At 48.4% G+C, this 27975-nt stretch overlaps 1 protein-coding gene across 1 annotated transcript; it reads left to right on the top strand.

Annotated features, from left to right (window-relative positions):
• Nucleotides 1-34: 34 nt before the first annotated feature.
• On the top strand, nucleotides 35-27653 carry NT5DC2 (5'-nucleotidase domain containing 2). Its single transcript, XM_005485501.3, has 14 exons — nucleotides 35-424; nucleotides 7396-7580; nucleotides 8301-8375; nucleotides 10162-10217; nucleotides 11910-12003; nucleotides 15535-15663; nucleotides 18858-18918; nucleotides 19174-19276; nucleotides 19756-19857; nucleotides 21051-21132; nucleotides 24147-24233; nucleotides 24647-24787; nucleotides 25019-25083; nucleotides 25541-27653. The coding sequence occupies exons 1-14, from the start codon at nucleotides 181-183 to the stop codon at nucleotides 25800-25802; spliced, it is 1686 nt and encodes a 561-aa protein (XP_005485558.3). The 5' UTR covers nucleotides 35-180; the 3' UTR covers nucleotides 25803-27653.
• Nucleotides 27654-27975: the final 322 nt, after the last annotated feature.

The raw sequence follows: 27975 nt of genomic DNA, 5'->3' as shown, positions 1-27975 counted from the left end.
TGACGAAGCCGTGCGGGCCCGGCCCCGCCCCCCGAGCCCGGCCCGGCCCCTGTGGGCGGAGCGGGGCCCCGAGCCCCGGGGATTGTCCGCCCGCCGGTGCCGCCGCGGGCCGGGAGTGCAGCGGAGCAGCCCCGGCTGTGTGCGAAACAGCCCCGGCGGTGTGCGGCGTCCGGCGGGGCCATGGCGGCGCTGGGCTCGGCGGTGCTGCGGAGGGGAGGCGGCGTGGCCCCCCGGCTCCTCGCCGTGGCTGTGTCCTGCCAGAGCTGCCGGCACAAAGCCACCGGGGACGGAGGGCACGGGCAGCCCCGGGAGCAGCACCCGGCGGCCCCCGGCAGAGTCGGCGGCCAGCCCGTCCCGGCCGAGGGCGCGGACACCAAGACCTACCTGTGGGCCAGGTACCACGAGATGAAGAAGCTGGTGTACGGTAAGGGGCTGCCACGTCCTGCCGGGCCGGCCTTTCCGTTCTCTTTTTCCCTCTCCTTTCTCCTCTTCGCACTCGGTGCCTCTGCCCGCCCCGCAGCCCTGGGATGTGCCCGTGCCGCAGATGCCGGGTTAGGAGCCTTTCTCCCCGGCCATCCCCATCCACATCTTCCGTGGCCCGCGGCTCTCTGGGATGGTTTTATTTCATTGAAATCTGGTCTCGATCTTCCTCTCCCCATCCTGGGCTTCCTTCTGTGCAGATCCCCGTTTGGACTCAGCGTTGCAGGACATGCAGGGTACATGGGACTTTTCATAACTGGCCATTGTCGGCTTTGTCGTGGCAAATGGTCTGAATGAAGGGCTTGTTGCCTTTTTCTGCAGTTTGCCTTGGCTGGCACACGGAATCGCGTTAGATTCGGACAAACAGATGGCGATGCTGAGTGAAGGGTGACGAGTCCGAGTCGCCACTGGCGCAGGGGTGAGCCTGGAGAGTGCTGATGCTGCAGCTCCTGGGATGGGTCCTGGTCCTGAGCTCAGTTCATCTCATTGTGTTCCACATGTGTCATACCTTCTGCTCAGGAGTGCGATTCTGCTTCTCTCACCAAAAAGTTATCTGGCTCTGTCGGGTACTTTGAAATCTTGCCAAGCGAGGTGAAAACTCAGACTGCTCGCCAAGTCTGTCTGTGTGTAAAACAGGATTTTAGTCTTTTTGGCAGCAGCAGACCTCCACTGTATTAAACTCTCCTAAAAATAGCTTTAATGACATGAGGGCAAGGAACTTTTTCCTGTTGGTTTCTTGATTCTTGAAATTCTGAAGGTAAGCACTGTAGTGAGCTAGGCAGTGAGTTTGTGCCTGCTCTTACAGAACTCTCTGTTAGCTTTTGTTTACTTAAGAGCTTGGATAAGGACAGCAGTCAGCCCTAGGCATCTGGAAGAACTTTCTCCCTGTTCTGAGATCGACAAGGTCTGTCATTCCCTCCTCCCCCATCTTTCAGTCCGCTGGATTTGACATCAAATCTCGAGTCCTTCATGGTGCACAAACCTAAAGGAACTGGCTGCTGATCCATTGGGTGCTCAGGCTGCTGCATTCCAGGATGGGAGCTCCTTTCCCAGAGCTGACTGGGGCTTTGGTGATACCCTCCAAGACTGAGTTGTGGTTTTAGCCCCACTGCTTGAAAGAAATTCCAGTTTGCAGTGCTTGTATTGCTGTTTGGACCTTGCTATCCTCAAAGGCATTATTGTCTTTTCCATAATGGGACTGAAGCCATAAATGCAGATGTGTGCTAATAGACTGTGGCACGGTCTCTTGGCAGAACGCTTGCTTTGCTACGTGAGATTGTCAAGTTTGTGTTCACATAACTCTGGTGTGATGCAAGAGATGCAGTTTTTAATTGAGGTGGAGCAGTAATCACCAGGAGTAAATGCCAAATGAAGTCAGGTGAAGTAGCCCAAGTGTCACAGAGCAGACTCTTCACAAACCTTCAGGAAGCCATCAGATATGTTGAATAATGCCCTCGTTTGTTCAAAGAATATCTCCCCAAACTAAAATTTCAAGACTGTGCTGTTATTCAGATCTTGCCAGGAAGAGAGTTGGTGCAAGTTTTAATTGTTGCTTTGATGACTGAACAGTGGTGCACAGTGTGGCATCAGTCTGTTCCTTTGGGCTTGGTTTCTAACTGGTGTGAGGTGAGTGTCTGTGCTTGGCTCCTCAGTATTGCCCAGCACTGAGTTTGGGCAGGCTCCTATGGTGCCCCCTTCCCCTTCCCCCTCTGAAGTGCCACCTTTGTGCAGTCCCTGTCCTGTGCTGTCAGTGACTGTCACTGGTCAGGAGACACACAAACCAGGAGAGTTCACGGTGTGTTTTCAGCCCAGCCCTTGCTTAGCTCCAGCTCCATGGAGCGCTGCTGCATTTCTGCACCACAAATGCTGACTGAGCTGGACGGGGCAGGATGTGCAGGACGAGTGTCTGTGCAATGGTGGTGCAGGTCTGGGGCCAGAGGAGAGGCACAAGGAGCTCTCAACTCTTTAAAGACATTTCTGCTCTGCCAGGCTGGAGTGGGGTGATGTAAATGACAGCACAATGTGGCAGCACAGAGTGTGCCTCTGAGGTAAAACTTCCTCTCTGCCTTGAAACCATTCTCTGTATTATCCCCCTGCCTATTGCAACACTGACTCTAATGACCAAATTTCATTACCTGCAAAAACTTGAGGATAAAAATTTGAGGCACTTACTGTGCTTTTTTCTTTTTCTCCTGCCAAAAGGAAAGGTACATTCACATTAGTCAGAGGGATGGAGTTGAGCAAGACTTGCTGTTTTCTGATCTGATAAATGTCAAGGAAGGCTGATAAGCTCCCTCAGTCAGCTTTGAAGTCCTGTGCTCTAGGAAACATCGGGACAGCCAAGCCAGTGATGCTTTGGCTATAAGCAAGTGTCTGTTTTTTCCTAGATGTTCCAAATCTGTAAACAGTGGCTACACTAACTCAGCTTTTCTGGGGAACTTTACAATATCTGCAAACTTCTTGCATGACAAGTTTGAGAATGGCTAAATGTGAGAACAGCCAGAACTGGAAGAGTGACCAGTTATGTAAACTTCTCAGTTTTGCTTTCTTGGATATAACCCATTTTTCTTGTGAAGAACTCTTTTAGCATTTCTCTAGTGCCTTTGTATATTTTAAAAGTGTAATTTTAGAATGAAATTATATTTTTAATATTGCTTTTAGTTAATGTAGATTTCACTGGCAGGAAATCCCAAAATATTTAGGCACAATAGCATAAATCCAAGGTCTTCTAACATGGTTCCTCTGAAATTAAATGGTCTTCAGATAATATTTTTCTCTTCCTACCCTATCTGCTTTGGCTGGTGGGAGTGCTTTGCAGGAAATGGCACAAAACAACACTTCAAAAGGATAAAGGGGTACTTGGAAGGGAGGAAACTGGCAGTTTGTCTTTAGAAAGCAACTTAGTGTGAACAAGGGAAACTTTTTGATTCATGAAGAATGTGGAGGATGATGGCCATCTGCTTCTCTGTACCCTTCTTTTCCCTGCTTGTCTTAGGAAGAAATTAGTGCAGATTTCTGCTGGGTTGAACTTGTGGGAGTACAAAGGGTGTGAGACGCGGGTGAGTTGCCCTGTTTGTGCATTATTCGTCACTAACAGGCTGGATCTGAGGCTGAGAGAACGGGAGATTCCCTGCAGGATGCTCTTGGCACCCCGGGAGCTCAGAAAAGCAGGAGACGTGCTTGGCACCTCCTGCCCGGAGCGTTTTTCACATCAGAGGGGGCCAGATGGTGTCTGTAGTGTCTGCTCACAGTTAATTACCTGCTTTGTTTCCATCTCTGCTCTCCTGTTGGGGATTGAGGTTATTGCTTTCTAACAATGCGCGTTATTGCCTGGGAGGAGACACCTGATTTCAGCAGCTGCCCAGGTTCTCACAGCGGGAAAATGAAGGAGATGTTGTGTGTTTACTTTGCATTTACACCCAGGTGTAAGAGATCAAACACGCTTTCTTGTGGTCTGCTGCTGAATTTCATCATGTGCCGTGGACATGCAGCACTTCCCTAAAATCAGTCGGAGCTGCAGACAGGAGCCGATTGTGCAAGCAGGCAGATTCCTGGGGCTGCATCCAGTGCAAGAGCAACTTTTCCACACCGTCCTCCCATGTGCTCACTCTGCCTCTCCCTCAGAGCAGACTTCCTGGGTGCAGTGCTGAGTAGGCAGTGACTAACTGATACTGTCTGCCTTTCTAGTCAGGACCCAGACAGAAAGAGTAGTTGGCATTATTATTCTTTTTTAATAACCAAAACTGGCCTTCATTTTGTTTTGTGTGGTTGTTTTGTTTAATTTATTCTATCTATCCAGCAATTTTTATGGTGTCCTGGCAAAGGAGAAGAGCAAAAGCTATCATTCTTGAAAAATGGCATCTTCACGAGCTTCTGGTGGGTGTCTGTTTGTTTTGATTTGACAATTGCCAGGAAATCTGAGACAAAGATCCCTGGCAGATTACGTGCAGAGCAGCAGCGCCCAAGCCTGCAGCCCAGGACCTGATTAGCGCTGAGGATTGGTAACCACCCAGGAGGATGTCTTTGAAAAACACACAGACAAAGCACCACAAAAAAGCAAACCAAACCCCCAAACAAACACAATTGAAGCAAGCTTCTTGAAGCCTGGCTCAGTAACCCTGAGGTGTGTTTGGGCTCTGGTATTGAAACTGTTTTTGTGTGTGCTCCCAGGTTGTGTCTTTTCCCTGCTGTAGTTGGAACCTGCATGGAGACTGCACGAGTTTGAGTAGATGGAGACCTGCAGCTCTGTCGAGGAGGGTGCTGCAAAAGGACATTTGCACTGAGATAAACGTGCATCATGAATCTCTAGATTGGACCACCGAGATTTTCTCCTTCCCAGAAGAGCAGTGACTTTGATATTACTGTCAATTCAAGATGTAGGATGATGGGGTGGACAGAGCAAGCTGCAAGTTGTGAGTGATGTGGAATAGGAAACACAACAAGGACATGTGTGGTGCTTGGGGAAGTGAACGTAGGGAATGTTCTGGGTGAGCATGAGCAGTGGGTGTAAATCATTTGGGCTGCTGTGTGCATCCTTTTTCAGCCCTTAGGAGGTAAGAGAGAATATGCTGTGTAAGTGAATGACAAAATGTGAGTGGGGAAAAATGATCTGGGCTGTCAGAGGACAGCAGAGAGGCTCTGTGACTTTGAGGCTGGCAGGGAGGAGCATTGCTTCACTCACTGGGTCTAAATGTACTTCATAAGTTGTGCTGTGGCACAGTAGCTGCTTATCACAGATAGAACTTGATGAAGCTCAGACTGCTCTCTCCTTGTTACAAAATCCCACTGCTCCCTTAGTTTTTCCTGATATTTTTGCAAAAGTTGTGGCTGGCATGTGTGGTTGAATCTAGAAGATTCTCTTTTCTTCTGTGAAAAGAGAGATGGGGTTCAGGCAATGGTATTTTGTGATGCTCTCAGGCTATCAATATGTGTTGTCCTCAATATATTAGCAAAAGGGGAATGTTGGAAGAGTTTGATCTCTCTGTAGGGACACTGTAGCAGCGAGTTGGGTGCATTTGTCATAGAAAGAAAAAAATGCTTTAATAGAAGAGGAAAGCCCTGCACATTTCCCCTGAGATATGATTAAGGTTGTGTCATCATTTTTCTTGTGAGGGAGAAAAATAACACCCAGCAAATCCCAGTGTAAGCTTAGAGAAAGGTCTTGCCACAAGTTGACTGGGGGCGAGGACAGGAAGTGGAGCTCTGTTTATTTATGGTGCAAAGAGCATTTATGATGAAAGTAGGAAAGTTGTGATAATCTGAATCCTATTTACATTTCCCATCTTTTAAAATCTCAGTGGAAAGTACTTGGATTGCATCCTCTCTCCTAAGCCTCTTCCAGGAACTTTGCCACCAGCAGAGCCCTGACAGAGAGCTTTTGTTCCTGGTGTGTAGCCAGTAAGTCAGCCCTCCTGCCTTAATGCACTGCTTTATTTTCTAGTGATTCCTGGCCACATGATCTGGTGAATGGTATTTGAAGGCCAAATGGAAGTCAGTTAAGAGAGAAGGAAGGGTATGTTTTGTAACAGTGATTTTTTTTCCCCCTGCAAAAGAAACATTTAGAAATATTTGAATCTATTTCTTTGGTTACCTCTCTGAATTAGAGCTCACAAAAGAACTTCAACCTTTTGCCTAAATTCTGTTATAATTCCAGACAAAATCTTTATTGGGAAGGGCTGGTATCTCTTTCTAATAATGTATTTTTTGTCCTAGACACAGATGGAACTTGGTTTTATAGCAAGGAAGCACTAAAGAACCAGGACAGGGGTCCTTGCTAAATGCCAAAAGTTAAGGTAGGAAAAGAAAAAATCCTACCCACTGATCCTGAGTAGGATCTGGAAAACGCCTGCTCTTTTATTATTCAAAGAGAAAACGACCCATCTTTGAGGAGGGAGGAAATATCTCCTTCCCCTCTGTCCCCCAGTGTGGCTGTGACCAGGCAACCTACCACAAAGAATTATTTTTATTGCCCTTTCTTGCTGGGGCCAGTCCTCATGGAGCGGGAAGCCTGTGGGAGATCTGTTCTGCCTCTCCCATTGCAGTGGAGTGGAAGCTCTGCTCTCTGCACTGCCTCTGGGAAGGGATCTATATCCAGGTGCTTTAGCTGCTTGGTCACTGAACCCCATTTGCTCAGTGCTCTGGGGAGCAGAATCTTGTTCCCAAGCACCTTGAGCAGTAACTCTGCTTTGCAGTGACAAACCTCATGTGAGGACTGAGCTGTGCCCACAGCTGTTTATCAGAGGAAAGCAGATCACTTGCTGCTATCAGCATTGCATGCTCCAGGAGCATAACTTACTGTGGGGTATTTTTTACATGTAGCTGTTTGTACTTTGGTTTTTCCTGCCAATTAATACAAAAATTTTAAAAGTCCTAATGGTACTCACAGAATTTCTCTGTGAAGTCTGGTTGCCTCTGTGAAAAATAAAAAATGCCAGAAGACAAACCTCAAAATTTCAGATTTGGAGTAATCTAGACTTTTCCAAGAGCCTGTTTGCTTGTGAGGGGTGTGTGTTTTTCTGGTGATTTATCACAGCTGCCTTTCCCATTGAAGCCTGCAGAAACTGCAGCTGCTCTGAGATAGAAATTTGACACTTGAAAACCTCGGGTCTGCTTTGCTTCATGTAGGCCAGAGAGCAGGGGGCATTGTTTTGCGGCTTCCTGACACAAAAGGTCGGTCTGGCTGTGCAGATGGTTACAGAGCTTTATCTCCAGGTGCAGCCAGAGGTTTTACAGTGTGTTTTTTCACGGGGACGTTATTTGAGTGAGTGAACAAACGGCAGCAAGCCTTCCACAGCAGCTCTGTGCTCTTTGCTGCTGCTGTGTGGCATTTCCAGCTGCTGTCAGGTCCAGAACAAAAAGTCCAAACTTCAGCGATGCTCTCAGTTTCTCTAACTTCTCCCCTTTCCCTTGTTTTAGATCTCCTTCCACCAGGAGTCTGCAATCTCCTCAACCCCGCCGCCATCTATGCTAACAATGAGATCAGCCTGGGAGATGTGGAGATCTATGGCTTTGACTACGATTACACATTAGCACAGTATTCTAATTTACTGCACTCCATGATTTTCAACACTGCCAGAGACATCCTAATAGAACAATTCAAGGTAATGAGGTGCTAAGAGTTTCCACTCAATGAAGCTTGCTGCTGTCTTTGCAATGCCCCAGACATGCTTGTGCAGGCATTGTGCACACGAGTCAATTACTTGATTTATTGAGATAAACTTAATATTTCACAATCTTTGATTGCAGAATTAATTTCCTTTGCTATTATTTAATATGATGTACATTCCTGAGGTTTTATAAAGTAGAGTGGGAGCCTTAGTGTAAAAAAGCCCAGGTCAGCTGTACTCAGCTATGGAAATAATGCCTACAGGATTGCTGGTTGGAGGTGCACGTGGTGGCTGAGCATAAATCATGGGCCAGCTCTGAAGCTGTGCAGGACTTGGAATGTGCTGGTCGATGGGATGATGCCCTAGAGCATGTCCCAGAACAGACACTCTGTTTGCAATGGGTGACTGCTTATGCATTTTTTCTCATCCTGCCTTTCTGTTTAGAGGGGCTTTGCAGTGCCAATCTTTAAAAATATGTGCAAAGATTACAAGAAGTGTCCTCACTGCCTCAGTGAATCTGGTACTTTTTCACTACTGTCCCTTGCAGGAGAAAAACTAGTTTGGGGTATCCTGATCCCTTTGTCTTGCTCCATTCATCCACTTTCTTTGTTGAAGGGGCAAAATTAGGCAGGACTAAAGGAGCCTAACAGGTGAAATGATTCTGTCGATTATCCAGTGCTTATGCTCTAATGACATGACTGTTTGTGTTCCCAGTATCCAGAAGGGCTTGGGAAGTACGACTACATTCCAGGGTTTGCCATACGGGGACTTCACTATGATGTACAAAAGGTAAGCTGTACAAAGTTCACTCTCCTGGCTTTGTTTTCCTCTGTTATGTTTTTAGTGGAAATACTTTATGTCATTGCTTGCAATAACATCTGTCACCAAATGACCAGTGAGTCTGCCTGGCTGGGCTCTTCACTGCATGGGTTCTTCCCCAAAGAAAGATGTCTATTGTGCCAGCCTGGCCTCCAGCAGAATGGGACATTCTAGCAAAGGCCTCTGCTAAACAGCCTTGCCAATTTAAAAGTCAATTCATTCCACAGGCTAATTAATAGAAAACTGAGCTTGTTTATGTGATCATTTCTGTCTTTCAGGAAATTGAAACAACAAAACTCAGTCCTGCATCTACAAGTACTTGCCAGGAGCAGAGGCATAATGTCTTACTCTAATAATAGAAATGACTTGCCAGGAGAATGCTTTGGGAAGCCTTCCCCACCCCCCACCCCGAATAATAGAACTGCCTGGAATAAGATCCAAGCTACTTGAGATGCATACTTCTTAAGAACACAGGCAGCAGAGTGCAGGCATTGGCTTTAACCCTTTTCAGTGCTTTGGCCCCATTCCCTGATGCCCAGTGATGTCATGCTGGCTGCTGCAGCCAGGCAGTCAGGTGGGAGCTCAGCACAGAAAGTTGCTTCGCTGGAGAAGCTTTATTGTATATTGAGTTTGAGTTCAGAGAAGCAGACAGTGCAGGCTGGAGTGTGTGTGCTGTCCTCCTGCAGGAGGAAAAAAGGAGAATGAAGGAAAAAACTATGGAGATTTTCTGTCTTCTGTCCTAACTGTGGAGACAGCATGCCAGCAGAGCCCTCATACCTCTGGTCTTACAGAGCAAGAAGTAGATCTGTGGGAAACTGAAGGTTCTTTCTCTGTTTGAATCTTTGGCTGCTGTATCTGAGAAACACAGGCAAGTGGCCTGGGCAAGCAAAGCACCCTTTGAGTGAATGGAAAGTAGAAAACTCTCTTTTCTCAGGATCAGAGTTTGCAAAAAACACGGAAATCTGGGCTATGCCTGTCTACAACTTTCAGCATATTTGCCTGCGCTCCTCACGGGTTACAGGGAGCTCTGCCCACAGTGTAACAAGATGCACTGATATTGTATCCTGATGGAAGAAGTTCAATGCCACTTTCCAGTGGGAGCTGTGGAGTGATGTGGGTTTAGTGTGAGGCTGCTTCCATCCCAAGGACTTGTGTTACAGCTTCAGTGATGGATGGAGAAGGATGGCTCATGATTAGGGGAGTCTGATAGTAAAAATGCAAAGAAAGTTCTGTTACCAGCCTGGTGTGCTCCTGAACATCTTTCCTTCAATGTCTGCTGGGGAGGGGAGAGCTCTTGTGTGAGGAAAATGACTGAGTGCTGCTGTACTCTGAAATAAAACTTGCCCACTTAGTTCTGCTTTAGATAAAGGTGGGGGGAAATAGATCTGTGCACACACAGCTCCTTTGGAATGTGTGTTTTCTTGAAGAGAGATGAGAATAGACTGTCTTGAGTCACAGAAATATTGTTGTCCCTGTTTTTCAACTGCATCCCTGTCTACAAATTGGGGTATAACAGACTTTGGCTCATAGAAGGATGGTCTTTTGCCAGAGAGGCCAATAAAAGTCACAGTATGAATAAGTGTGTCTAAAAGTAGCTGGAGAATAAGTGCTGTCTAAAGTGCATAGATGTGGGACGCTCATATTGAACTTTATTTTCTGAATGAAATTTGTGTGGAACTTTAAACTTGAATAAGGTTTTAGTGGAAATTTTAACAATAACTGAGTTCTAACAGTAAATATTTATCCCTTGTCACAGAGTCTCCTCATGAAGATTGATGCTTTCCATTATGTCCAGCTGGGGACTGCATATAGGTCTGTCAGTTCTGAAAATCACTTTCTAAATGCTTATGTATGCAACAGTGGATTTCTACATCTCACTGTATGTTCATGGCATAGGTTGCTTTGCTTCTTTCCTGAGCAGAGCCCAGTCTTGTCTGGCTCATCCTGTTTGCTCTTGCTTCAAATGCTTACCTGGCATATAATTGCAAGGAGTTAATTTTTCTCAAGCATTTCAAGCCGGGTGTGGGTGGGAAGACCTGGAGCTTTTTGTAAAGGTTAATAGCACATCTGGTCACGTACACTGCCTGGTGTTTCAGCTGCAGCTACAGCATGGCTGGGTTAACACCTCAGAGCAAACAGAGGCAATAGGAAAGGGCTCTTCTGTGTGTGTCCACACATGGGCCTTTTCCAGGCAGGAGTTTGTCCCAACAGTGCTCTGCTGTGCCTTGGAGAGTGATCTGGATGTGCAAATTACATCTTAAAGCAAAACAGGCATGCTAATAAAGTAATAATGCATCAGAATCTGGGCTCACTTTAAGTCCCAGATTGTCCTGTTTTTCCTTTATTTCTCCAAAAAGAGCTGGATATGCTTTGGGATAAGTGGCTGATACAGTGCAGAGCAAATTTTTCTCCTACAAGTTGTGAGACTGGAGACTGAGAAAATATCTTGCTCCAAAGAGGAGTGGGATTGGTGTGCAAGAAGTAGTAATTTATAAATATCAATAGCAAATCTCCTGTAAATCCTATGTTGCATTTTCTGAGCATGGAAGCCAATGTGTTTTTTTTCCTTGATCTCTGCCCTTTTGCTGTTAAGCTTTAGTTACAGTAAACACCCTAAGAATATTAAGAAGGGAGTTTCATAACCAGAGACAATTGGCTTCTTTGAGTGCCAGCTTGGGGGATGAGGGGACATGGGGTTTGTACTGCTCCATATTTTACTTCAGCTTCATAAAGAGATTTTTAGTGAAAACACATTTTATTTTTTCTTTTCCCTAGTGTCCTTTGGTAACTGTCTTTTTTTGAGTGTCCTAAACTTTCCTTTGCTTTTGTGCACAACTGAGGCAACATTTAACTTCTTAGATGCTGTGTCATAACTGAGTAGAAAAGGAGAAAGGGAAAGTTGCTGACTGCTTGAGCAAAGAGTCATCAAAATTGTGCAAGAGGCAAGACCTGCAGCAGTCAGATAACCTGATGTTGTGAACTACACAGATCAGCCACACTCCTCGTTTGGGTGTTTTTGAAAATGCAGCCTTCCCTGTTGAATGGTCTTAGTCAAGATCTGGTTCTGTTTAGGAAAACTGAATAAGAAGGAAACCCTGTTTTCAGGAAGCCTTTTCCTACACCTTTCATTAAAGGTGATGTATCTCTTGGAAGCAACATCTCCAAACCAAGTTAGTTACCCAGTGCTGCCCAAGTCAGGCCGTGGGGCTGATTTTGTGGGGCAAACTGACAGCAGACAGAGAGAAGGCTCTGGCTGGACTCTGCTGGAATGTGGATAAAGCCCCTCAATTAACTTGTAGGAGCAAAAGAGGTATCTGAGGAATGTCTTGGGAAAGATTTTATGTGAATCTTTAGAGCCGTTGGGCTCTCTGCCTGTCTCTTTTGAGCAGTAAGAATTTTTTGACTTTTAGGAAAGAGCCTGTTTGCCCTGTATCTGTTTTTCTCTTCTTTTCGTAGCACTGCACAGACAGTGATTATTGACCAACTGCTTTGTTTTGTGTCTAGGGGGCTCAAACCGGTGCCTGATGAAGAGGTGATTGAACTCTACGGTGGTACCCAGCACATCCCCCTGTACCAGATGAGTGACTTCTATGGCAAGGTATTGTAAACCCCCAGCTCTTTGGACAGCTGGAACACAGAGGGAATTGTATGCACATGTCAATGACTGCAGCCTCCCTTGGAAAGGCTGGTCCCCAGCGAGCTGCAGTGTGTGTTTTTGTTCTAGTGGGAATATGCCCCAGAGGTTATTTAGCAGTTTAGCATCTGAAAGACATCTGCAAAGCATTTTTAAATACCAGGGCTATTGGCCTAGAGCTGAATGGCTTTGAAGAGTGATAGGGAGATGTTCCCTGCTTGTTCCTTGGCCAAATCTGGCTCCCAAGCTACCCCTGCAGCCTGCAGTGCCGTGTTTGCAGTGAGCTGTTGGGGAGGAGGTCTCTGTGGGTAGCAGCAATTGGGTGCTTGCAGTGCCTGTCTCTCTTTGGTTTTGGGTAGGGTGTTTTTCCCTTTATGTTAAGGATCTCCCTCCACACTCCTTCAGAACTGCTTAGGGGATATTATTTATAGGGCTGTAGTCCATGAGTATAGGGGTAGTAAAATACTGACATTCTGTCTGTAGGGGCTGTAAAAATCCTCTGGTTGCCTGAACCTAGAGGAAGTTAGGAGAGATTTTTCTTCCTTGACTGTCTCATGAGGCACAGTGGCCAAGCAGGACCTTTCACATCCCTTCTCCCAGAGCTGCTTTGTTTCTTGCCTCAGTTCTGGTGCCTTAGGGGAAGCTGGAAGGAGAAGGGCACACTTCCTCTGTAATACCCCTGTGAGTCTGCTCTGTGAAGTCTCCAGCTAGGTCACTGCTTGATTTTTCTCTTTCTCTCTTGGGAACAATTAATCTGAGTGGTTGCTTTCTGGATAAGTATATACTCTGTTTATAGCTCAATGATGTTTCCAGCTTTGAAATAGGACATTTTTGTTTAGAATTTCATCTGTCTGTAAACTGCCCTTGACTGGCCTCCTCCTGTGCAACTCTCCTCACTCCTGCTAGACTTGAGCTGATTTAATCTTTCTTTTTAAATTATTGTAAACATGAAACCTGCTTCCAGTTGTGGCTTTCTGTAGGACCAGGTGATTATGCTGAGGTGCCTTTTTGTGCTTTGTATGTACCAGGTGCTTTCTTCTTTCCTGTAGCTGGTATTGAAAAATTTGGCTACAGAAGTAGAGACATCAGCTTAGTCTTTGTGAAGAGGTGAATCTCCTCTCCTAGTAATGTAATAGACTCCATGAGCTAATAGGTGGATCCCAAAGAGAACAAAAGTATTTACAATTAATAACATTTGCATTCAGCAATGTCTGCTCGGCCTGTGCCACTCAGTGGGGCATATTTTCCCACATTAGTGAGAAAGATGAAAGAAGGGTTATGATGACTGCTGGTGTGAGCAGGTGCAGTGAACTGGTGAGGAGCGAGCCTTTAGCAGGGCTCTTTGATTTGTTCTCCTCAGTCTGCCATGCTGATGCTGCTGGATGAGCAACTGGAGGGTTGCTAACAGGCAACAAGAGAAGTGGCACTGATATGGCTGAAGTGTGTAAATACTTAAGTATTTACTTAAATACTTCAATAAATCCCTTAAGTGTTTTCCTGGATCTCTGTTAGCAGGAGTGTGTGACAGCTGCCAGCATCCCAATACCTGCAGTAGGTGGGCACAGATCTTTCCCAAGGTTCAGCACTGCAGCTGGTGTGGCTTTACATGTGACGGCCTGTAATGAAGGTGGAGATCTCAAGGGACTTGTAGAAAAAGCACATGTAACATTCTGAAAGCACAGTCCAGTTTCTGTCACAACTCCTGTCACTATGTCTGCCTAAGGAAGTCAAGGCCATTAAAGGGAACTGGGAGAGCTTGGACTTGCCCTGTAGAAAAATGACACAAGGCACAGAAATTAAATCAGAGTTGACCAGGTAAATCTTTGCTGTTAACACTGAACATTTACCTGTCTGCTCTGTAATTCAGGTATTGACAGGTAGGACAGGTCATTGCTCTCCTAAATCCCATACCTAGTTATTTCAGTAGGAACTGCCTGGCTTTGTCCCTCTTGCTTCTTTCCCAGAATCTCTGAACAGGAAAAAAAGATGAAGGCTGTTTACAGAAACTTTTGGTGTTGCTATGGGAGAAATATTCCCTTAGCAAGCAGACATCAGAATGGACAGAAGTGTTGGAAGGAGTCAGTGAGTATCCTAAGCAGCACCACCATGTGTGGTATGTGGCCCTTTGTGTTGTCTTCTGCTGTAGGTGAAATTGTCCTGAGCTGGGTGGATGGAAATTTATAACCCTCAGCACACCAACATAGCTTTTGATTGCAGCATTTTTTGGTAATACACCTCAAGCAAAATGCTGTTTGTTATTCCTTTGCCCTTTTGACCCCAATTTCTATTGCCTTTAGACAAGGCTAGTCTCCTGCCACTCTTATCAGCCAGACTAAATGGGAGATGTTCTCTTGTTACACATCCTGCCATGACAGGGTCACATTTGTCATTAGGCAGCAGGGTCCCATCAGCTTCCATCATCCACACCTTCTGTGGCTTTCTGGATGCTGCTTTCGTGTCTGTGTTTCACACAGCTCTAACAAACTTTCTGAAGTGGGTCAGTACTCTCCTACAGTGTTGCAACTTTACAGCTCTCAGTCCTGGATTGCTCAAAGCCCATGCACAGACATGATGGAGCTGGATTGCCAGGGCACTGCTGGTGACCAGGTTCATGGGGAGGTCTGTGTGCTTCCCAAGTTACTTCCCATATACAGGACCTTAGTAATTGACCCATTCTGGTCTGAAACTTCATCAATGGAAAATGAAAAAATTGATCCCAGCTTCATCTTGCAAGGGAGACTCACTGCAGTCCTCTGCACAGCTGGTATCTGCAGAATAAATAAAGTTTATTTTACTGGAAAGCCTCTCTGGGGCCAAAGTTGGCTCTTGGCCTGCTGACAGGTTTGTGATTGAGAGGCAATAACAATAGCAAATGTGTGTGAGAGTGCAGCTCTGCCTAATGCAAGGGCAGTTATTCCTTGGTCAGGATGTAATTGTCCATTTCCACTTGACTGCTGGTGGGCTGCAGTTCTTTTTCCCCTGGGCTTTCTCTAGTGACACACAGGCATTGACAAATGGCTTGTTGGAGTGATTCTTACACTGCCTTGTGACATCTCACTTCAATGTGGTTTGAGCAGCTTGGTGCCCTGTGTAGCCTGGTTAAGATGAGCAATGTGGCATCTTCAGCAAGGCCATTGTCTGTTGGCACCTCTATTAATGCCAAGAGTCCAGGTGGGAAGCAGAAGTTGAAATAAAAATATCTGGCACCAACTCCCTGCTTCCTCCATCTTCATCATGTGGTATTAATGGTGCTGGGTTTGTGTAAACATTTATGTGAAGAAGACACCTCTCTCTCTCTCTTCAAGGTTGCTGTTTTGGTTGAGAAGAGAGGGCTGCTTGCTGATTGACTGGGATTTCCCACACTAGTGTTTTTCTTGTTATTAGCCTGGAATATATTTCAGATGATGCTGGGTGATATGAGTTTGTTTGTTGGCTTTACTATTTTTTTTCCAGTATTTTTGGTCTAATACCTCCTTTTCATTTTTTGTTTTCCAGGGTCCATCACTTAAGCAGTTTATGGACATTTTTTCTCTCCCTGAAATGACACTGCTCTCTTCAGTCATTGATTACTTCATCACACATGGCATTGAGTTTGACCAGGTGCATCTCTACAAAGACATATCTGTAAGTGAAATGCCAACTGCCCCACAGCTCACACCCACCAGAGCTGTGAGCTGTGCAGCACCCAAACCCAAGGGTTTGCAGGGACCAGCCTGATATGACAGCTCTGTTGTCCCTTGAGATCAAAGCCTTACCAGGGAATATTCAAAGCTGTGTTTTCAGAACATGTTTGGGCTCTGTCTGTACTACAGAGCTGGTGTTTCTGGTGTATCTTGTGTGGGAGTGCCTAAGCTGCTTAGGCTGAAGGTCCCTCCATGGGAAATATATCACAAAGCTTGTGTAAATGTTTTCTGGTTCTGCAGACTTTTAAATTGTTTTCCTTGATATCTCATTTGTCAAAGAGAAAAGCTGTGTACCAAACAGTTTGCTTTATATAGTGATTGCTGTAAAACACCTGTCCTGGCTCGCTCTGAGGATCCTGTACCCCTTGCAGCTGCATAGTCTGATCCAGTGGTGACTCCAGCTTTCATGTGTCATTTAATCCAAGCTGTTAAGTGGCACTTGAAAGGGCTGTGTGGGATTATCAGCATTGTTGGGGCTGTTTGACTTCTCAGTTCATGCTGTAGACAAGATGTAAGTGCTTGAGATTGCTGCTCTGGGTGACTTATGCTGACAGACAACACACTTTCCTTATTGCACTCCCTTTTCCATGGAGAAGGGTTTTTGATTGGTACCTTGTGGGGATCTTATGTTCACCCACTGGCTGTTCAGTTCTGGGAGGGAAATGGGGCTCCAAGTCTGTGCTGCTGCCTTGTGATAAGGATCCACCTGTCAGCTGTGTGTCCTGACCTTCTGTTGGTGCTTGATAGGAACCTGCCAGCCCATTTCCCACAAGACCTTAACATGTTTCAAGGGTGTTGTTTTTTCTCTTGGGGTGGGGAAAATGTGAAGAGGGCATACAGCTGACTCCTGAGGCCTTTTGTGAAGAGTATCTTCTTTTGAGATCAAAGTATCTTCTTTTGAGATCAAAGTATCTTCTATTGAGATCACATGGCTGTGTTCCTAATTGAAATCTTGAGAGCAGGGGGATGGTTGCCACAGCTGATTCATGTCCTATGCAGGGCAGCTGGTGTGGTCCAGCCCTCAGACTGCTCAGTGCTAATCCTGGCTTTGTCCTTTTGGAGGAGAATGTGGTCATCCCTGAGGAACAACTAAAGTAGGCAAAGAAGAGAGCTGTGGCAGAAAATCTGTGGCAGTGCCTGGAATCTGTATTGAAACTAGGGACCATCACGTGCTCTCACCAGAAGAGTTCTAGCTTTTTCCTGTACAGTGAGGAAAAACAAACATTTTTGCAAAACTTATCCCTTTGCAGTACCCAAGTTCAAGTGCAAAGAAATGCTTTGTGAACACGAGCACAGAGATCCCTCTGTGCCTGCAGAGGACTTGCATAGCCGGCTGTGAGGACAGCACTGGCTTAGCCTGACACCCTGCTGTAACTCCTGGTGGTACTGCAGGCACTGCACTGTGTGTTTGGGGGCAGGCTGAGTGCTGCAGGCACTGCACTGTGTGTTTGGGAGCAGGCTGGGTGCTGCAGGCACTGCACTGTGTGTTTGGGGGCAGGCTGGGTGCTGCAGGCACTGCACTGTGTGTTTGGGAGCAGGCTGAGTGCTGCAGGCACTGCACTGTGTGTTTGGGAGCAGGCTGGGTGCTGCAGGCACTGCACTGAGTCAAAAGGGCAGACCCTGGGCTATGGCAAAGGCTGAAGCAGACATGTAATTAAAGCAGTCCTGTCACACCAGTTTGGTCACTTCATATTTGAGAGTAAGAATGTGCAGCTTACCCTGCTTCCCCTTGGAGGCATTTTTTTGATGCCTACCAAGGCTCCAAGATTTTACCTGCAGAAACATTATAGTTTTCCCTTTTTTTTCTTATTTTCTTTTTTGGAGGGCAGGAGTTTAGGGAAAGAGCACACTGAAATGTTTCTTCTCTGCAAAGGTTTTGGCACAAGTCCAAAGTTCTGCTTGCTTTTAAGTGACAGTGCTAGTTAAGAGAAAGCTGTTTTCTTGTCAGAGCTCCTGCCCTCTTTTCAGATTCCTTCCAACAAGGCAATGAGATGTGACCTCTGCCTTTTTGCCCTTCAAATCCACATGGTGGAAAAAAGCTCTTGAAACTCCATTTTGAAGTGGTTATGCCTCCACCTTCATCACCCCCTTTTAAGTTGTAAATTGTGGTTCTCTCCAGCTCTGAAGGAAATTTTTTTGGGGTCATGAGGAGGTTTCCCCAGCACTGCTATGAGAGCAGTTGACTGTGTGGCAATGTTACTGTAGTGATATCAGTGGTGTGTGGGACTCAGTCTGAAAAGGCAGCTCCTGAAGGAGCATACACAGGTGTAATATGGATTTAAGGGTCCTGGGGAAAGGCAGCAGTTTTTACCTGTGTGAATTGTCAGGGATGAAAACAGTGCTGTTCAAACAAGCATGTGCAAGCACTGCAAACTGTGTTGCTGCTCTGGAAATGGTTTTGTGGGTCTGGCATATCTTGCTGGATGGAGACTTGTGCAGAATCTCAGTTGGGTGTGTCTAAAACTGTGCTGTGTCTTGGCTTCTGGCCTGGAAAATAGAGGATATTTGGATGCCCTTGACAACATCTGTTTTAACTTGCCTCCCTCCCAGCTGTGTTTGGTGCCACCCTGCTATGGGAGCTTCTGCTCTGCCTGTGCACACTGGTGACCCAGGGTTCTGAGCTGTGGCCCTCCTTGGCTTGTGGGGAGCCCTGGGGATCACAGGTGCTCTCCTCTGCTGCTGTTTATACTCCTGTCTTCACTCCTGTCCTTTGGGTCACAGCTGGCAGAGCTTCCACAGGCACAGGGGGAAGAAAAGCCACCTGGTGTGTGAGACAGTACAGTGTTGGGACAGTAATGGTTTGGAGTGGCACAGTCCTTGTTGTCTTGGAACCGGTGGGGTAACGTGCTCGTTTCCAAGAGAAGGAAGGAACTTGTGTTTCCACAGATAAGTTTTGAGGTTTTCCCTCTTACACTACATCAGCTGAGCCAGCCACCCTGTTCTTCTTCAGGCATCTTGGTGAGCCTTGCTGGGCAGGCTCTGCTGCTTTGCAGTGATGGAGCTTTTGTTCATTCAGCAAGGAGGGGATGTGTCATTACTGCCTTGGCCTCAGTGGTGGCAGTAGGTTTGCATGCTGGGAAACAGGAATGCCATGTTGTAAAACTGAAACATTTTCCCCCCTGCTCTTTTCTTTAGGATGCAATTAGAGATGTTCATGTGAAAGGAGTGATGTACAAATGGATTGAAAAAGATATGGGTGAGTTAAATAGAGCTCTGGTGCCAAATTCACTTGTCTCTTCCTCAGTCTTCCTCTTTAGGTAGAACTGATGGGGATGAGGAAGACCTCTTTGTCACCATGGTGGATCATTGCCTGCCTGCCTGGGGTGGATCTAACTCTGAACTTTTGCATCTTTAGTGGTATAGGGGCTGGGTTTGGTTTGGTTTATAGAAATGTGGTCATGACTTGTGCCAAAGTGTTCTGATGGATGCTGTGTGTTTCATTCTGGTACAGAGCAGTATATCCTGCATGGGGATGAAATCTATGCTGTGCTAAACCGCCTGGTGAACCACAAGAAGAAGCTGTTCCTCATCACAAACAGTCCCTTTAGCTTTGTGTGAGTACCATTACTGCTCATCAGTGGGTCACCATGGCACAGCAAGAGCTGTGCAGGGCACTCCCTCCTCTGAGCACCTGGAATTTGGATGGGACAGGGTTTTGTGGCAGTGGTCATGGAGCTCTCTGGGAACTGTTTGTGGTGAGTGTTGCACCCACAGCACTGATCTCACTTTTTTGGAGAAGTTACAAAGCTGTGGCTGGCCACAACATTAGAGAGCTGACACTGCCTCTAGCAGTGTTTGATGTGTCACAGACTTCCCTGGGCTTCCAGTGGTGCAGAAGAAAGTGTGTGACAGCTTGAAACAGAGCACAGCATCAATACTTCATCCAATGAGACAGCCTTGGGGGGTTCACAAGTCTGTTTGCTTCCCTGTTACTGAAAGAAGAGTGAATTTAGGGCACACTGTTGTAAAAATGCAATGTTGGGTGAAAAAAACAGTACTGGATCTGTTAACTTTTCTGCTCCTTTGCCCCTAGGGACAAAGGAATGAAGCACATGGTTGGCAAGAACTGGCGGGATTTATTCGACATGGTCATTGTGCAGGCGGACAAGCCCAACTTCTTCACCGACCGCCGCAAGTACGTGTGCAGGGCACCCTGCCCGGGCCTGGGCCCTCCCTGCAGGGAGCTGCTCCTCTGGCCTGCCAGGAAGCACTGCCTGCTAAGCACAGTCTGCCTCCAGGAGGTATTCAGCCTTCTCTCAGATACTCTCTGAGGAGGCAAGGATTGACCAGTCTGGGAGTAAGTGGATAGAATGTGTAGAGCCAAGCAGAGAATATGTTTCCAAAATTGGCATGAGAGATGGCCATTTCTTGTCCTGAAAGTATGACAAAATCTTTCCTTTTCCTCTTCCCCACAGCAAGTATCTGTGTGGTTTGTTTTTTGAGGTTTTTTGGGATCTTGTTTGTATTGGATACATGTTTGGGAACTGGCAGTTCTGGAAGCCTTTTTATGTGGCAGCTGAGTTTTGTGGTCAGTTAGGAGCTGCCAATAGAAAGGCTGCTGTCCTTACTTTGCTCTTTGGCTTCTTTGCTTTGGGTACTTGTGTCTGCTTAGAGGGGATTGGTCTGTTCTTTCCTTTGTATGTATTTTCCTCCCCCACTACCCAGACTGTTGGCATATGCTGGAGTAAACCTATGGAATGGCTTTATCAGCTGTGCTGGCCTGGTAAAGGTTTTTTTCATGGGCTGCAGGGGATGTGCTTTGCAAGCACAGCTTGGAGCTATGATGATCTGACCCTCTTGAAAATAAAACCTACAGCTGCCTGGTGCACTCATGGAGTGGAGAATGTCATGGCAAGTCCTCAGGAAAAACAAGAGACAGCTCAGTTCACCTGGTGAACTCAGCATGGGGACTGCTTTCCATTCTCTCTGCAGACTTGCTTTGGTCTCTGTTGGGCTGGGGCATAGCCAGGTTGGAAGAGCACACAAAGTGTTTCATGGCAAAGCCTTCTTGGCCTTGGCATTTCAGAAGGAGTTATTATGGTTATTTTCCTCCTCTCTGTATGTGAAAGCAAGAAGAATTGTTAGGGATTTTGACATGAAATGATTACAGTCAATAGAAGTATTTTGGAAAGGTATTTCCCTTTCATACTTTCTCTTCCCCTGAGAAAATAGTGCAGAAAGCCCAGAAGGTCGTTTAGAACTCATATAGAGCTTTTATTTTAAGTTGTAACATAGGTAAACAAGTTTTGTGATTCAAATGTTCTGGTTGCTGGGTAACAATCAACAAAAATCAAAAGAAGTTGACATCTCCCCCTGTTTTTTCCCCAGACCTTTTAGAAAACTGGATGATAAAGGCTCACTGCAGTGGGACAAAATAAACCAGCTGGAGAAGGGAAAGATCTACAAAGAGGTAAAGTGAAGGGGTGCAAGCAGGAGTCTGAAATGGTGGGGACCTATAGCACACCTGCAGTTTTGGAAATCACTGGAAAAATAGGAGAATCTGCTTGGTCAGGGTGAGGGGAAATGATGGGTTCTGCTGTAGGACACTTGTTCGTGGTTGGTGTTTGAAAGGTAGAACACAGAAGTCCTTGAAAAGAGCATCTGTGGAGGTAGAGGGTGTTGGGCTCTGGGCTCTGTGCTGGCTGTGGGAGGTGGGAGGTGCTCTCTGTCCCCAGGAGCTCTCCCTGCCTGGTAGGACACTGTCCCCCAGAATGCTTTCAGCATGGGTTTGGCACTAGGCATGGAAGGACAGGGACAAGTGGGAAAGGCAGAGCAGGGCCAGGTCACTTAAGGTGTGGGGTACTTGCTTTTCTGCCCAGGGGAAGCTGTGCTGAGTTACCTCTGCCAGGCTGGGTTGTCCCTGCTGCTGCCCTGTTTGTGTGAGGTGGGGTGGAAGGGAAACATCCCCTGGATGTGTGGGAGGGGCCAGTGAATGTCCCCTGCCCCCATGTACAGTGAAACCTTCACCCTGGGAGCTCTGCTCTGACATTGTCCAGCATGGCCAACTGTGCACTCTTCCCTCAGCTCTTCTGATTCTGGTCCTGAAACTCTTGTCCTGGAGGGGCTCCCAGGTCTGGTAGTTGAGGCTAAAAAGGCACAGCTCTCTGAAACCTGATGTGCATGCAAAGATCTTCCACTCCTCACTCCAAACTGTTCTCCATAAGGTTGGAAAAGGTGGACTTGTGTAGAATAAAGAAATAAGGAATAAAGAAACAAGAGTGATCCAATAGGGTACAAAGCATCAAAGAGAGTACAAAGCCTGGCTCCTGACTCTCCCCTTCTGGAAGGACCAGCATGTCCAAAGATGAGCTGCAGCTCTGGTGAGCTTGCTGCCCTGGGTGTTGCAGCTGGTCTGTCCCCTGAGACAAGCTGCCTCTGCCTTTAGGACGGTTTGTTCTTGGTTATTTGAGCTGTCCAATCCCACGGGAAGAAGCTGTTAGTGAGATTTCAGTCAATTAGCTGGGACCTGACCCTTTGTAGCAGAGTAGGTCATGTCCTTGAGTAGTGCTGTTGGGAAACCTCTGTCTGGTGAGTCTGCCAAAGTGCTGGGCTGGTGTCCCGTGCTCTGCCAAGAGCTCAGAGCTGGGAACATGCAGGCAGAGCTCATTCCCAGAGGGTCAGCAGCTCCCTCAGGAGAAAGGGTACACCTCACCCATGGAGTTCATTGCTGCACTAAATCCTGCCCTTGACCCACCTGTGTCTTGGGCCACAGGTTGCTCACCCAATTGAATGGTGCACTGAGAAAAGGAAAATACGAGGGAGGAAGGTGGGCTGGGTAGGATTTTGGACTCCTGTCCAGTTCTTCTCCACCATCATGTCTATCTGACTGCATTAAGGTTGTTGCCTAGCTGTGGCTCTTTGGGTGTATCCTGGTTGTAGCCCACCCTGTGTCCAGGATTTTTGGTTCCTTGGAGTGTCACAATATCCTTTCTGGCAAGTGTCACTGGCCATGGACCTTGCTGTGCTGGGGATGTTGCCAGAGGCTCCTGAGCTGTTCCTGTCCCCTGAAGCAGGGCTGGATGGTGGTTTTTTTCCTGTGGGTATTTCATGAATGGGACCTCAGGGATTGGTGTTTTGCCCTAGGGACTGGGAAGTTGAAGTGATGCTCTCTAGTGCCTCTGTTCCGACATATGTGGTGTTTTCTGTATGTGCCAAGTTTGTACTCCCTTCCCTCTCCAGATCTGTGATATTGGGGGAAAGGAGGGCAGGACCTGGAGGTGTCAGAACAGGTCTGTGGCTCCATGGAGCTCCAAGCACAAGTTTCCTGCCATTGCTGTTTGAGGTGACTGGAGCACAGCAAGAGGACTCTGCTCCTTACAAGGCTGTGCTCCATCTCCTCCTCTGCCCATGGCTTCTGAGCAGGCCTCATGTGAGCAGCAGCAATGTTGTGTCTGAGAAGTGCAGAGGCTGCCTGCTCCTGTTCTGTGCTGTTAAGGGAAGTCTGCTCAGCTCCAGGGATGCTGCAGGAACAGAAGGCCCAGCACCCTGGTCCTGGGCAGCCTTAGCTGTGCATTCAGCAAGCTGCCAGTGGCTGCTGGGGGCTGTCTTGTGTTTGGGGGCTTTCTGGCCAGGCTGGTGCTGGTGGCACTGTCTCCCTCCTGCCACTGGAGACTGGCCAGAGGGATTGCTGCTGAGTGCCTCAGGCTCACACTGACTGCATGTGCTGGTCTGCTGGCATTGAAGGGCCCATTTCCTTTCCTAGTGGGTTTTGTTCTCGTGACTTGTGTGGAAAACTTGTGTGGAGATGTAAGGGTAGTCCCTGAAGTGCCTTCTGTGCATGTGTGGATGTTTGGAAAGCCTTGAAAGCTGCTTGCTGCTGTGCTTTAGCTGGTGCTTTGGGGTTTGGTTTGTTTTACTCAGCTGTGAATCTCTGCAGGCTGCCTGGCTCTTTGGCTTGGTTAAACAGTTCCTGTGGACATGTGGGTGTTGCTAATCTTTGGGGTTGGGATGGTGGTCAGGGATGTAGAACAGCTCCTGACTCCAGGAGCCTTGCCTGGCAGTGCTCACCTTCCCTCTGGTGCACCCTGTGAGGTGAAATCATTATCACCTGAGACCAACAACTTCTAAACCAGGGGTTCTTTCTGCCCATCCTCAGGCTTTTCTAATTTAGGCGTTTCTTGGCCTCTAAACTGCCTCCTTTTGTTGCGTTTTTACACCATGTTGTCTTCTTGACTTGCTGTGCCCTAGACCACAGAACTTGCCCTTTGGAAGAATTTTTGCCTTTTTTAAGGCTAGAGAAAAATCTGAGGGATGTACGGGGAATTTTCACATAGGAAGAAAGTGAAGGGAGGTGGGAAAGGACAGAAAGCTCTGGGTGTAGGTGGTGGGGCAGCACATGGGGTTGACATTCCATGAGAGTGCTCACACCTGCCTGGGGTAAGGGGCCCATACCCACGTTTCACTCTGTGCTCCTGTCACTTGCAGGGCAACCTCTTTGATTTCCTGAGGCTGACAGGCTGGCGTGGATCCAAAGTGCTCTACTTTGGGGACCATCTGTACAGTGACCTTGCGGTGAGTGCAATGTCTCTGCCCTCCAGTGGGCTGGGAGCAACCCCACATGGCTGCTGGGGCTGGAGATAAGGCAGGGCCTGCTCTGAGTGCTCAGGGCTCTGCTGGGTGTCCCCCCACAACAGGACACACAGGCTTCCCCACTGCTGTCAGACAGAGGCAAGCACTGGAGAAAAGGCTCCTGAAGCACCTTGTGTGGGTAAAGTGTGAATTTGAGAGCAGTTTGTATTGATCCCACCTTTGTTGGTTCTTCTGATCCTCGTGACCAGGAGATGGTTGTTATTGGCACAGGCCATGGATGGCTGTCCCCTGAGAATGAGAAATGGGAACAAACCCACTTTTCTAGGAACCAGGGTTGTGTTTGGCTTTCAGTCTTTATGTTGAATTCTTGGTTGTTTTTTCACCCTGACCTCCAGGACCTCATGCTGCGTCATGGCTGGAGGACGGGAGCCATCGTTCCTGAGCTGGAGACGGAGATCCGGATCATAAACACGGAGCAGTACATGCACTCCCTGACCTGGCAGCAGGCTCTCACAGGGCTGCTGGAGAGAATGCAGGTAGACAGCTCCTGCCTGAGCAGGACAGGTTATGTGCTGCCTTCTGAGCCTGAATTTTGGGTTTAGCATGGGGATGAGGGGATGTACCATCTTGCCTGGTTCTCAAAAACATCTCATCCTCCTCCTGGTGCAGTGGGCTCTGGGTTTGTGAGTTACAGTGGAAATTTCAGGGAGCTGAGGGGTGGCCTGCAGGACTGATGGATGTGATGCTTTCTACTGCTGTCTTTGCAGATGTATCAGGATGCAGAGTCTAAGCAAGTATTGCTGGAGTGGATGAAGGAACGGCAGGAGATCAGGTGAGCATTTCCCCCCCTCACTTGTGAGGTCTCTTGGGGGCTCCCAGGCCCTGTTTTGTAACCTGCTTTGGGGACAATGCTGCTGCAGCTGCTGGACTCTGGTCCTACCTCGTGTCACTTGCCTCTGGGTGGGGGCCATGCAGCAGCGCAGTGCTGCAGGCTGGGAGGTTGGACTGGTTTGAAGGCAGGGTGGGAAAGGGGAGTGCTGGGAGAGGCTGGTGGGCTGTCTGCTACTGCAGCTCCCACAGCTCCTGACACTGCCCATAACAGTGGAGTACGAGTGCACTGAATATTCATCAGTCTCACTGCACAGGGACTGGCCTGCACCACAGCCTCGGGAGGGCCGTTCTTGGGGTGATCACCTGATGCCCAGGGAATGGAGTGGACCCGGGCTAAGGGAGTGGGAAGAATCTGTGACCACAGTTTTAGCTACAGAGCACCATCTCTTTGTTCTCAGGTCTCTGACGAAGAACCTGTTCAACCCCCAGTTTGGAAGCATCTTCCGCACCTTCCACAACCCCACGTACTTCTCCCGCCGGCTGGTGCGCTTCTCTGATATCTACATGGCTTCCATCAGCTGCCTGCTCAACTACGACGTGAATTTCACCTTCTACCCCCGGCGCACCCCTCTGCAGCACGAGGCGCCGCTCTGGATGGATCAGCTGTGCACGGGCTGCATGAAAACGCCCTTCCTGGAGGAGATGGTGCACATCCGGTGAAGGGCAGGTACTGCAGGCAGCAGCGCGGCCGGGGCCGGCAGCACCTCTGTCTACCACTAAAGGGCGTTTGACACTTGCGTGTGTGTGTAGATGGTGTGTTTATTCCTCCCTTCACTGGCTCCATCCCTTTCCCTGAAGTGCACTGCAGGCTGCACAGAGGATGGGTGCTTGTGCAGGGAGTCCTCTCTAGGAGTAGGTGAGATGGAGGGACCAGTGCTGGTAGTGGGACACTGCCCCTCCCTGCTCTGTGCCCAGACATGTGGCTCAGGCACGGAGCTCCACATCTCCAGTGCTTGGTGACAACAACCCATGGGAGGTGTGACAAGGTGTGTCAGGTCTACAGCTGCCCCCATAGCCTGGGACTGCAGCATGAGTGACTCTGCAGATGGACACGGAGGGTCAGGGCTGCCAGCTGGGCAAGCACTCAAGCCCATCAGTGAGAGCATCACATGGCAAAGCAGCAGCAGCATTACCTGTCCAGCTCCCCACCAGACTGGTCTGTGCTGCTGGGGACTCTGCTGGGTCACTGGGCAGGATGTGCAAGCCTCGGGTGTGGGAGTAGGTCACAGGGTCTCAGAGTTACTGTCTGGGGACATGGCTGCTTTTTGAGAAAGCTTAAGGCTGTGCACTGTTGGTATTTTGGGGTTTGGTGCCATGTGACATCAATACTGTGGCAGTTGATGTGGTGTGGTCTGCTGTGAGCTGCAGAGGGATGTGTTCAGCCCTGCAGGGAAGGTGCAGGGCTGGCAGCAGAGGTGGTGACATTCCATCTGTGTTCACTGAGATGTGGCCTAAGGAGGGGCAGGTGTGAAGTGCTGTGGGGAGCGTGGCCAGACAAAGCCCTGTGGTGCCTCCTCAGCAGGAGGAAGAGCAAAGAGATGCTCATAGTGATGCCAGAGTCTATAGAAGTGGACAAAGGTGACAGGCAGGAGGCCCAGGAAGGTGAGAGCTGGTTTAGGATGGGAGGTGCAGAAAGTGGGCTCTGCACTGGCTCAGGGCCTTGCTGGTCCTGTCCAGGCTTCAGATTTCCCAGGGCCATGCAGGGTGTTGGGGAGGGGCAGAGGGCAGGTGGGGTGCAAAGGAGGTGTTGGGAGTTTGTGCCACTGTGATACTGGTTGGCCCTAAGAGCCAGGAGCTCATGCCCTCAGAAAGCTGGTTGGTGTGGGAAGTGACGGCCACAGGATGAAGGGATGGCAATACTGAGTGCCTTCATCCTCCTTCTCCTCCCCTCACTGCTGCACCACTTGCAGATGGCAACAAGGCTGACAGTGCCAGCTTGCTCAGGGGCAGTCAGTGTTGAGGTGACAGGGAGGAGAGAGGGGACAGAGGAAAGGGCCTGGCAGTGAGCAGGCACAGAGGAGGTGAGTGAGTGACTGCAGAGTGGGTAAGGGCTGTGGGTTTGGAGGGAGCTGGGCACCAGGCGCTTGTGAGCTGTAGGGGCTGTGTGTGTCAGTGTGGGGGCAGCTGAGGGAACCAGGGCAGTGTGGAGGACCCTGTGCCAGGACCTGTGACTCAGAAAGGTGCTGTGTGTGTCAGCAACCCTCAGTGAGTCACACACACACACACACACACACACACACACACACACTCTCTCTCTCTTCTCCTACCTGTTCCTCCCCAGTGCTGTGCCAGGCTGGCCTGTCAGTCTGTCACTTGTGTATCACTGCCTTGTCTTTGTGCCATGTGCCAGCCTGTCGCACACTTTCAAGATGCCTTGTGCTCAACTCAGTGGCTTGGACAATCTGTTAACGTGGCTGCTCTAATCAAACACCTGTAGTAGGTGCATGTGGCATTGTCTTTGAGCTGTGTGTAGTGTGTAGCTCAATAAACGTCTGCAGCATGTGTCACTAACTGACTAACCCGCTCCTTTCCCTGCCTGGGGTCACTACCAAGGGCAGCCTGGGCTGAACAGCGAGGCTGGGGCGAGCAGCACGGAGCAGCGGTGCCCTTACAGCGGCAGTGCAGGCCGGGGGCACCCCGAAAGGTGAAAGGTGTGTCCCAAAGGGTGTTCGGGGTGTGACTGACGAGACTCGTACCTCACCACGGGGCAGTGGGAGGGCACGGGAGCGAGGCCCGGCGGGCCCCGAGGGTGCTGCACGTGAGCACGGAGGGCCGTACGTGTCTGTCAGCGGCTGAACGGGGCTCTGGGTGCTGGAAGCCCCTCGTATGGGGC

The sequence above is a fragment of the Zonotrichia albicollis genome, chromosome 12, assembly GCF_047830755.1.
Source record: "Zonotrichia albicollis isolate bZonAlb1 chromosome 12, bZonAlb1.hap1, whole genome shotgun sequence".
Classification (NCBI taxonomy): Eukaryota; Metazoa; Chordata; class Aves; order Passeriformes; family Passerellidae; genus Zonotrichia; species Zonotrichia albicollis.
The sequence above is the reverse complement of the archived record's forward strand: the minus strand, read 5'-3'. Positions and strand labels throughout refer to the sequence as shown.

Coding starts and splice junctions, on each gene's coding strand:
- NT5DC2 (XM_005485501.3), top strand. CDS start 181: ATGGCGGCGCTGGGCTCGGCGGTGCTGCGGAGGGGAGGCGGCGTGGCC. Junction 18,919..19,173: donor ATGGATTGAAAAAGATATGG/GTGAGTTAAATA, acceptor ATTCTGGTACAG/AGCAGTATATCCTGCATGGG. Junction 25,084..25,540: donor AAGGAACGGCAGGAGATCAG/GTGAGCATTTCC, acceptor CTTTGTTCTCAG/GTCTCTGACGAAGAACCTGT.